This window comes from Oncorhynchus mykiss, chromosome 21, assembly GCF_013265735.2.
Source record: "Oncorhynchus mykiss isolate Arlee chromosome 21, USDA_OmykA_1.1, whole genome shotgun sequence".
Taxonomy (NCBI): Eukaryota; Metazoa; Chordata; class Actinopteri; order Salmoniformes; family Salmonidae; genus Oncorhynchus; species Oncorhynchus mykiss.
The window spans coordinates 63,042,232-63,053,655 of record NC_048585.1 but is presented as its reverse complement, the minus strand read 5'-3'; the positions used below and the strand labels follow the sequence as shown (position 1 = coordinate 63,053,655).

The window sequence follows — 11,424 nt, the reverse complement described above, 5'->3', positions numbered from 1 at the left end:
AGGGAACATTAACACCATCACACACACACACGCAGAGAGTTGGTCCCACTGGCCTGTTGTGGCAACTCAGGGACAAGTTGCAAAAAGAGGACGCTCATGTCTCCATAGTATCACACTAGTTTCCATAGCAACGCACTACTCCATCTCCGCAGTGAAACACTCTCAGAAATGCAAGAGAGACAGCGAGAGAGAAATGCAGCGAGAGAAACACAGCGAGAGGAAGCGAGAGAGAAATGCAGCGAGAGAGAGAAATGCAGCGAGAGAGAGAAATGCAGCGAGAGAGAGAGAAATGCAGCGAGAGAGAAATGCAGGGAGAGAGAGAAATGCAGCGAGAGAGAGAAATGCAGCGAGAGAGAGAAATGCAGCGAGAGAGAGAAATGCAGCGAGAGAGAAATGCAGCGAGAGAGAGAAATGCAGCGAGAGAGAAATGCAGCGAGAGAGAGAAATGCAGGGAGAGAGAGAAATGCAGCGAGAGAGAGAAATGCAGCGAGAGAGAGAAATGCAGCGAGAGAGAGAAATGCAGCGAGAGAAATGCAGGGAGAGAGAGAGAAATGCAGGGAGAGAAATGCAGGGAGAGAGAGAAATGCAGGGAGAGAGAGAGAAATGCAGGGAGAGAGAGAAATGCAGGGAGAGAGAGAAATGCAGGGAGAGAGAGAGAAATGCAGGGAGAGAGAGAGAAATGCAGGGAGAGAGAGAAATGCACGGAGAGAGAGAGAAATGCAGGGAGAGAGAGAGAAATGCAGGGAGAGAGAGAAATGCAGCGAGAGAGAGAGAGAAATGCAGGGAGAGAGAGAGAAATGCAGGGAGAGAGAAATGCAGCGAGAGAGAGAAATGCAGGGAGAGAGAGAAATGCAGCGAGAGAGAGAGAAATGCAGGGAGAGAGAGAAATGCAGCGAGAGAGAAATGCAGCGAGAGAGAGAAATGCAGAGAGAGAAATGCAGCGAGAGAAATGCAGGGAGAGAGAGAGAAATGCAGGGAGAGAAATGCAGGGAGAGAGAGAAATGCAGGGAGAGAGAGAGAAATGCAGGGAGAGAGAGAGAAATGCAGGGAGAGAGAGAGAAATGCAGGGAGAGAGAAATGCACGGAGAGAGAGAGAAATGCAGGGAGAGAGAGAAATGCAGCGAGAGAGAGAGAAATGCAGGGAGAGAGAGAGAAATGCAGGGAGAGAGAGAAATGCAGCGAGAGAAATGCAGGGAGAGAGAGAAATGCAGCGAGAGAGAGAGAAATGCAGGGAGAGAGAAATGCAGGGAGAGAGAGAGAAATGCAGCGAGAGAGAGAGAAATGCAGGGAGAGAGAGAAATGCAGCGAGAGAGAGAGAAATGCAGGGAGAGAGAGAAATGCAGGGAGAGAGAGAAATGCAGCGAGAGAAATGCAGGGAGAGAGAGAGAAATGCAGGGAGAGAAATGCAGGGAGAGAGAGAAATGCAGCGAGAGAGAGAAATGCAGCGAGAGAAATGCAGGGAGAGAGAGAGAAATGCAGGGAGAGAGAGAGAAATGCAGGGAGAGAGAGAAATGCAGGGAGAGAGAAATGCAGCGAGAGAGAGAAATGCAGCGAGAGAGAGAAATGCAGGGAGAGAGAGAAATGCAGCGAGAGAGAGAGAAATGCAGGGAGAGAGAGAAATGCAGCGAGAGAGAGAGAAATGCAGGGAGAGAGAGAGAAATGCAGGGAGAGAGAGAAATGCAGCGAGAGAGAAATGCAGGGAGAGAAATGCAGCGAGAGAAACAGGTAGCAAAAGAGAGACAGGATTCATACAGACAGCGGCAAGTCAAATTCAAGGACTTAAGTACTTTTTCAAGCACTAATATTTATTTTCAAGGACCATCAGTTTGTAATATTAACCATGTGTATGTGACCAATAAAATGGGATTATGCAATTGTTTCTAGTTGCCACCAGATGACAGTATATCGCCACAACCTTAATGGAAAAAAATGACTATATTATTCATCACTAAAGTTATACACTACCTTACAAGTTATACTCAATACGTTGCTTTATTATATACATGAATCGTCAGTACGGATGATGTCATTTGAGTATTAATGACTATTGTATTTTTATTGCACATTTGGGAATCTTAATATCTACGAAAAAGCATCTCGCTTCCAACTGGCAGCTTTAGTGTCGCTGCTCGGGTGAACAGCCAACAGAACGCCAGGAGCCTGGCTGCCGCTTGATAAAATTGAATGTCGCAGGACCCCGGTGAATGGCGCGATTGGTAAAAATGCTCTGGAGGTCATTGCAGAGAAAAAGTCACAACGTAGAACTGGCGCCGGCGCAGGATGCAGAGTTGTCTTTGCCGCTTCATGTCGCTCTTCAGGGTCGAATCACCCATGTGAATGTTTCATGAGCTGAAATAAAAGATCCCAGAAATGTTCCATACCCACAACAGGTTAAATCTACATGCCTGGCCTTTTAGCTATCGATGTGATGTTTGGCGGAACCTAATCAGTCAGTTTTGGACCTGCCTGGCGGAGTGGGTGGAATGAGCGATCTCGCCTGGCAACCAGAGCATGGAACGTAACGTGAGGAAATAAAACTGGGTAGAATGCAAGACCAATACTTTTTTCATAAACATATTTGATCATTTTCTGTTCTCCTTTAATTCAAGTACTTTTCAAGTACCAACTTGAGAAAACATCAGAATTTCAAGGTGTTCCATTTCAGAGTGCTAATTCAAAGTATTTTAAGCACCTCAATCACCTTGTGAACCCTGGAGAGAAAGAGCCAGAGAGAGAAGCCGAGAGAGATGCCGAGAGAGAAAGAGAGAGAAGCCGAGAGAGAAAGAGAGAGAAGCCGAGACAGAAAGAGAGAGAAGCCGAGAGAGAAAGAGAGAGACGCCGAGAGAGAAAGAGAGAGAAGCCGAGAGAGAAAGGGAGAGACGCCGAGAGAGAAAGAGAGAGAAAGAGAGAGACACCGAGAGAGAAAGAGAGAGAAAGAGAGACGCCGAGAGCGAAAGAGAGAGACGCCGAGAGAGACGCTGAGAGAGAAAGAGGCCGAGAGAGAAAGAGAGATGCCGAGAGAGAAAGAGAGATGCCGAGAGAGAAAGAGAGATGCCGAGAGAGAAAGAGAGATGCCGAGAGAGAAAGAGAGATGCCGAGAGATGTGAGAAATGTGACAGAGTCATGTTATCATTTATGAGGAAACAGTATAACTTCAGGAGAAACGGTGGTTTGCATCTCTTCCTCTTCCGTCTCTCTTCACAGGGTGATCTTTGTGTTGCGGAAGCTGGAATTATCCCTAAAAAGAAAACAGAGATCAATAAAAAAAAGTTTGAATTATCTATAGAGATAACACAGTACACAGTGAGTGGTCGTGTGTACACGATGGTGGGAGTGTGTGTGTGCGAATCGTACTTGAGGCTGTCGTTGTGTGTCTTGTACTCCATGATGGTGTTGGGAGGGAGGTTCAGGACGCGCCGAAGAGTGTCTCGGATTCTAGATGTCGTCACCTGATCGCTGGCCGTCTTATTCCATATAGACAAGATGTCCTCCTAGACAGACAGACAGACAGACAGACAGACAGACAGACAGACAGACAGACACAGACAGACAGACACAGACAGACAGACAGTATAGATAAACAGACAGACAGACAGACAGACAGACAGACAGACAGACAGACAGACAGACAGACAGACAGACAGACAGACAGACAGACAGACAGACAGACAGAGAGTATAGATAAACAGACAGACAGACAGACAGACAGACAGACAGACAGACAGACAGACAGACAGACAGACAGACAGACAGACAGACAGGCGAGTGAGTGAGGCTGAATCTCAAACCGAACACTTTGAACACTCGATATGCGTGTTCAGTCAATCTCAAATAGTTGTGGAGTCATCGAGGGCTCCACTGCAGCCTTTGGAAGCCTCTTCATCGGCCGTCGCAGCAAGTTCATCCCAACAATTTCAGCACCTCACTTAGTCACAACTACTTTGCCCTCAAAAATAGTAAAATAAGTCAACAGAAAACAAGTTAACGAGGTCTTAGTCACGCAATTTTTAATCTAGCTAAGGAGTTTAGTGCTTGAATGAGCTGTATTGGTGATTAATGTACACGAAAACTTGTCCATTACATTAGCTTGCTAGCTGGCTGTAAGCCTGAACCAGCCTCGTCATATTCCCATTACATTAGCAATCCATCACTCTCCTTGGTCAAATAGCCCTTACACAGCCTGGAGGTGTGTTGGGTCATTGTCCTGTTGAAAAACAAATGATAGTCCCACTAAGCCCAAACCAGATGGGATGGCGTATCTCTGCAGAATGCTGTGGTAGCCATGCTGGTTAAAAGTGCCTTGAATTCTATATAAATCGCAGACAGTGTCACCAGCAATGCACCCCCATACCACCAAGCTTCCCGGTGGGAACCACATATGCGGAGATCATCCGTTCACCTACTCCGCGTCTCACAAACACACAGCGGTTGGAACCAAAACTCTCAAATTTGGACTCATCAGAACAAAAGGACAGATTTCCACCAATCAAATGTCCATTGCTTGTGTTTCTTGACCCAAGCAAGTCTCTTACTCTTATTGTTGTCCTTTAGTAGTGGTTTCTTTGCAGCAATTCGACCATTAAGGCCTGATTCATGTAGTCTCCTCTGAATAGTTGATGTTGAGATGTGTCTGTTGAACTCTGTGAAGCATTTATTTGGACTGCAATTTCTGAGGCTGATAACTCTGGGCCTCCCCGCAGCAGGGGGAACTCTGGGCCTCCCCGCAGCAGGGGGAACTCTGGGCCTCCCCGCAGCAGGGGGAACTCTAGGCCTCCCCGCAGCAGGGGGAACTCTGGGCCTCCTTTCCTGTGGCGGCCCTCATGAGAGCCAGTTTCATCATAGGGCTTGATGTTTTTTTGTGGCTGCACTTGAAGAAACTTTCAAAGCTCTTGACATTTTCTGGATTGACTGAGCTTCGTGTCTTAAAGTAATGATCGACTGTCGTTTCTCTTTGCTTATTTGAGCTGTTCTTGCCATAATATGGACTTGGTCTTTTACCAAATAAGGCTACCTTGTCACAACACAACTGATTGGCTCAAACACATTAAGGAAATCAATTCCACAAAGTAACAAGGAAACCTGTTAATTGAAATGCATTCTAGGTGACTACCTCATGAAGCTGGTTGAGAATGCCAAGAGTGTGCAAAGCTGTCATACTTTGAAGAATCTCAAATATATTTGGATTTGTTTAACACTTATTTGGTTACTACATGGTTCCATATGTTAATTCATAGAGTTAATATCTTCACTATTATTCTACAATGTAGACAATATTTTTACTAAAGAAAAACCCTGGAATGAGTACGTGTGTCCAAACTTTTGACTGGCACTGTCCTAAGTGCCCATGTTTCATAGCGAGTCGCGGGAGATAAAATCTAAATTCATTCGTGAGCATTTTTTATAATGACAAGTGGGACGTCAACTGGGCATCGTCTCAATGCTCATTTTGGCCCCAAAAAACGTAGTGATCACTATCAGCAAGTGGCCAATCGATAAAGGGCTTAGGGCCCAAGAGATTCAGCCTGTGTGTGTGTGTGTGTGTGTGTGTGTATGCGCATGTGTGTATGCGTGTGTGTGTGTACCTGGAACCGTATAGAGACCACCACCCCACAGATCTCCTCTCCCACCATGAACTGTTCTCCCAACATGGCCAGAATAATGTTCTCCCAGAACCTGCTGGCAAGACCTGTCAACAACAACAATATTAACAACATGGCCAGAATAATGTTCTCCCAGAACCTGCTGCCCAGACCTGTCAACAACAATATTAACAACATGGCCAGAATAATGTTCTCCCAGAACCTGCTGCCCAGACCTGTCAACAACAATATTAACATGGCCAGAATAATGTTCTCCCAGAACCTGCTGCCCAGACCTGTCAACAACAATATTAACATGGCCAGAATAATGTTCTCCCAGAACCTGCTGCCCAGACCTGTCAACAACAATATTAACATGGCCAGAATAATGTTCTCCCAGAACCTGCTGCCCAGACCTGTCAACAACAACATTAACATGGCCAGAATAATGTTCTCCCAGAACCTGCTGGCCAGACCTGTCAACAACAACATTAACATGGCCAGAATAATGTTCTCCCAGAACCTGCTGCCCAGACCTGTCAACAACAATATTAACATGGCCAGAATAATGTTCTCCCAGAACCTGCTGCCCAGACCTGTCAACAACAATATTAACATGGCCAGAATAATGTTCTCCCAGAACCTGCTGGCCAGACCTGTCAACAACAACATTAACATGGCCAGAATAATGTTCTCAACAATACAATAAGAACAATATTAAAAGACAGGTTTAAAGAAGAGCTTAGAATGCAAATAGGAGGTTTAAGAATGTTAAAAGGATGTTTGGGCTCCCGAGTGGCGCAAAAGGTCTAAGTTACTGCATCTCAGTGCTAGAGGCATCACTACAGACACCCTGGTTCGAATCCAGGCTGTATCACAACCGGCCGTGATTGGGAGCCCCTTTGGGCAGCGCACAATTGGCCCCGCGTCGTCCGGGTTTGGCTGGTGTAGGGAGTCATTGTAAATAAGAAATAGTTCTTAACTTGCCTAGTTAAATAAAGGTGACATTTACAATGTTAAAAATTACATTTAGAACATTAAAGGGAGGTTTAAAATGTTAAAGGGGGGTTTAGAATGTTAAAGGGGGGTTTAGAATGGTCAGGAAAAACGGTCCAACATCAGCGTCTTTCTAAATGTTTTAATTGAAATGGGGTCTTTGGTGCTTCATTGATGTGTCATTCTGGTCATGCGCGCCGTGACTGACGACTGGCCACTGTAGCTAGCCAGTAACTCCTCCAGGATGTGGTGATGTCATTTCAAAGGATTTGTTTTTAGATGGAAGCTGTAGAGATCGGAATAAAAAGGCACTTCTGGAGTTAAATATTTTATTTATCAATTATTTTATTTTTCAGTATTAAATTACCTGGTATGATGGTACATCATAGCGATAGATAGAGGACTCATCTTTATATCTGTGCCATTATAGTGTCTGTGACATCATGGGCAGCACCATTGATGCTACAACCCATAGGAATCCCAACCCAGTTGACTACTTTAAAATGGCAGAAGCCCTCAATGGCGCTGCTAAAACAACCTTTGGCCACAAGAAGCTTCTATCATTCTCTATGTGGAGCACTGATCAGTTAAGTTGTTATTTTGGCGTTTTTGCCCAAAGTCGACATTTAAAAAAGGGAGGTTTAGTAATAATAGTAATAAAAACAGACCTTTCCGCAGCCTGATGATCCACTTCCCACCGTTCTTATTAGCTTCATCCTGGAGGGTTACACACAAAGATACAGTTGAAGTCGGATGTTTACATACACCTCAGCCAAATATATTTAAACTCAGTTTTTCACAATTCCTGACATTTAATCCTAGTAAAAATTCCCTGTTTTAGGTCAGTTAGGATCACCACTTTATTTTAAGAATGTGAAATGCCAGAATAATAGTAGATCATTATTTATTTCAGCTTTTATTTCTATCATCTATCATCACCTTCTAAATTACTATTTGGTAGCATTGCCTTTAAATTGTTTAACTTGGGTCAATCGTTTCGGGTAGCCGTCCACAAGCTTCCCACAACAAGTTGGGTGAATTTTGGCCCATTCCTCCTGACAGAGCTGGTGTAACTGAGTCAGGTTTGTAGGCCTCCTTGCTCGCACACGCTTTTTCAGTTTTGCCCACACATTTTCTATAGGATTGAGGTCAGGGCTTTGTGATGGCCACTCCAATACCTTGACTTTGTTGTCCTTTAGCTATTTTGCCACAACTTTGGAAGTATGCTTGGGGTCATTGTCCATTTGGAAGACCCATTTGTGACCAAGCTTTAACTTCCTGACTGTCTTGAGATGTTGCTTCAATATATCCACATGCTTTTCTTTCCTCATGACGCCATCTATTTTGTGAAGGGCACCAGTCCCTCCTGCAGCAAAGCACCCCCACAACATGATGCTACCACCCCCGTGCTTCACAGGGATGGTGTTCTTCGGCTTGCAAGCCTCCCCCTTTTTCCTCCAAACATAACGATGGTCATTATGGCCAAACAGTTCTATTTTTGTTTCATCAGACCAGAGGACATTTCTCCAAAAAGTACGATCTTTGTCCCCACACGTGCAGTTGCAAACCGCAGTCTGGCTTTTTGACGGCGGTTTACGAGTTTGAAGCTAGGTCTTGAAATAAATCCACAGGTGCACCTCCAATTGACTCAAATTATGTCAATTAGCCTATCAGAAGCTTCTAAAGCCATGATATCATTTTCTGGAATTTTCCAAGCTGTTTAAAGGCACTGGAATTGTGATACAGTGAATTATAAGTGAAATAATCTGTCTGTAAACAATTGTTGGAAAAATGACTTGTGTCATGGACAAAGTAGATGTCCTAACCGACTTGCCAAAACTATAGTTGTTTAACAAGAAATTTGTGGAGTGGTTGAAAAATGAGTTTTAATGACTCCAACCTAAGTGTATGTAAACTTCCGACTTCAACTGTACATATCAAAAGGTATGGTTATAGTGGATGGGATGCGACCATGCTAATGGCCTGACTTGACCATCTTACATACATCACATACAGTGAATACTGTTGGAGACTGACTTAAGCCAGTTTTAATATGTTTATAAGTAGCCTAGCAGTAGTAATTATTGTGTTATGGGTTGGATGGAATGGTCTTTGTGCATTGTATTTGGGCAGAGGGGAAGGGGGCCTGTATCTGAGGACAAGAATAATTGCATTAAGGTTGAATAGGAGGCATTTGTCTAGAGAGATAATGTTGTAGAACAATAATTACAATCCATCTTATCTCTCTAGTTTACACAGCACCCTCAGAAAGTATTCAGACCCCTTCTCCACATTCTGTTACGTTACAGTCTTATTAGAAAATTGATTAAATAAAAAATCCTCAATCTACACACAATAGCCCATAATGACAAAGCAAAAACAGGTTGAGACATTTTTGCTAAATAATAAAAAAATCTAACAGAAATACCTTATTTACATGAAATCAGACCCTTTGCTATGACACTCGAAATTGAGCTCAGGTGCATCCACGTATGGAGTAAAAAGTACATTATTTTCTTTAGGAATGTAGTGGAGTAAAAGTTTTCAAAAATATAAACAGTAAAGTAAATCTAATTTTAAATCTAATTTTATTAGTCACATGCGCTGAATACAACAGCTGTAGCAGACCTTACAGTGAAATGCTTAGTTACGAGCCCCTAACCAACAATGCAGTTTCAAAAAAGTAATAATATGAATAAGAAATAAAACAAATAATTAAAGACCTCCCTATAGGCGGTCTCGTTGTTGTCCGTGATCAGCCCTACCACTGTTGTATCGTCTGCAAACTTAATGATGGTGTTGGGAGTCGTGCCTGGCCGTGCCGTCGTGGGTGAACAGGGAGTACAGGAGGGGACTGAGCACGCACACCTGAGGGGCACCTGTGTTGAGGATCAGTGTGGCGGATGTGTTGAATCCTACCCTTACCACCTGGGGGCAGCCCAGCAGGAAGTCCAGGATCCAGTTGCAGAGGGAGGTGTTTAGTCCCAGGGTCCTTAGTTTATTGATGAGCTTTGAGGGCACTATGGTGTTGAATGCTGAGCTGTAGTCAATAAATAACATTCTCACATATCCAGGTGGGAAAGGGCAGTTTGGAGTGCAATAGAGATTGCATCATCTGTGGATCTGTTTGGGCGGTATGCAAATTGGAGTGGGTCTAGGGCTTCTGGGATAATGGTGTTGATGTGAGCCATGACCAGGCTTTCAAAGCACTTCATGGCTACAGATGTGAGTGCTACGGGTCAGTAGTCATTTAGGCAGGTTACTATAGTGTTTTTGAGCACAGAGACTATGGTGGTCTGCTTCAAACATATTGGTATTACAGACTCGGACAGGGAGAGGTTCAAAATGTCACTGAAGACACTTGCCAGTTGGTCAGCACATGCTCGCATCGCAGTACACGTCCTGGTAATCTGTCTGGCCCTGCGGCCTTGTGAATGACGACCTGTTTAGGTCTTACATCGGCTGCAGAGAGCGTGAACACAGTCTTCTGGTACAGCTAGTGCTCTCATGCATGTTTCCGTGTTATTTGCCTCGAAGCAATCATTAAAGTAGTTTAGCTCGCTTGGTAGGCTCGTGTCACTGGGCAGCTCTCGGCTGTGCTTCCCTTGTTGTCTGTAATGGTTTGTTAAGAAGTACTTTAAAGTATCTGTACTTAAGTAGGTTTTTTGGGGTAATTTAAACCACTGATCATACCCACGAAAACGCGAGTCTGTAATCGCTGCCAAAGGTTCTTCAACAAAGTACTGAGTAACGGGTCTGAATACTTATTTAAATGTCACATTTCTATCTTTTTATCTTTAATGTCTAAAACCTGTTTTTACCCTAACCTGTTTTCGCCCTAACCCGAACCTGTTTTCGCCCTAACCTGTTTTTACCCTAAGTCTTATGGGGTAGTGTGTAGGTTACAGCTTTATTCTAAAATGGATTAAATTGTTTCCCCCTCAATCTACACACAATACCAAATAACGACAAAGCAAAAACAGGTTTTGACATTTCTAATTTATTAAAAATAAAACTGAACTACCCCATTTACATAAGTATTCAGACCCTTTACTCAGTACTTTGAAGCACCTTTGGCAGCGATTACAGCCTTGAGTTTTTGGTACAACAGAGCTTGAGACTACAAGCTTGGCACACCTGTAGTTGGAGAGTTTCTCCCATTCTTCTCTGCAGATCCTCTCAAGCTCTGTCAGGTTGGATGGGGAGCGTCGCTGCACAGCTATTTTCAGGTCTCTCCAGAGATGTTCGATCGGGTTCACGTCCGGGCTCTGGCTGGGCCACTCAATGACATTCAGAGACGTGTCCCGAAGTCACTCCTGCGTTGTCTTGGCTGTGTGCTTAGGGTCATTGTCCTGTTGTAAGGTGAACCTTCTACCAAGTCTGATGTCCTGAGCGCTCAGGAGCAGGTTTTCATCAAGGATCTCTCTGTACTTTGCTCCGTTCATCTTTCCCTCTATCCTGACTCGTCTCTGCGACTAAAAAACATTCCCACAGTATGATGCTGCCACCCCCATGCTTCACCATAGGGATGGTGCCAGGTTTCCTCCAGACATGATGCTTGGCATTCAGGCCAAAGAGTTCACCAGAGAATCTTGTTTCTCGTGGCCCGAGTCCTTTAGGTGCTTTTTGGCAAACACCAAACGGGCTGTCATGTGCCTTTTACTGAGGAGTGGCTTCCGTCTGGCCACTCTTACCATAAAGGCCTGATTGGTGGAGTGCTGCAGAGATGGTTGTCCTTCTGGAAGGTTCTCCCATCTCCACAGAGGAACTTTAGAGCTCTGTCAGAGTGACCATCGTGTTCTTGGTCACCTCCCTGACCAAGGCCTTTCTCCCCCGATTGCTCAGTTTG

The 11,424-nt window shown here is 44.4% G+C and overlaps 1 protein-coding gene across 3 annotated transcripts in view; it reads right to left on the bottom strand.

Moving 5' to 3' along the window:
• Positions 1 to 2,972: 2,972 nt before the first annotated feature.
• Positions 2,973 to 11,424, bottom strand: part of LOC110500813 (TSC22 domain family protein 4) — a 59,569-nt gene continuing 51,117 nt past the window's right edge. Inside the window, exons 6-9 of one of the 3 annotated variants that reach the window (XM_036958392.1) lie at positions 7,244 to 7,292; positions 5,583 to 5,686; positions 3,355 to 3,491; positions 2,973 to 3,238 (exon numbers count right to left, since the gene is read on the bottom strand). In XM_036958392.1, the coding sequence (XP_036814287.1) occupies positions 3,199 to 3,238; positions 3,355 to 3,491; positions 5,583 to 5,686; positions 7,244 to 7,292 (330 nt within the window). In that variant the 3' untranslated portion in view covers positions 2,973 to 3,198. Of the gene's footprint in view, positions 3,239 to 3,354; positions 3,492 to 5,582; positions 5,687 to 7,243; positions 7,293 to 11,424 lie in introns of those variants that run through there. The other 2 variants (XM_036958393.1, XM_036958396.1) reach the window with 2 other exon arrangements.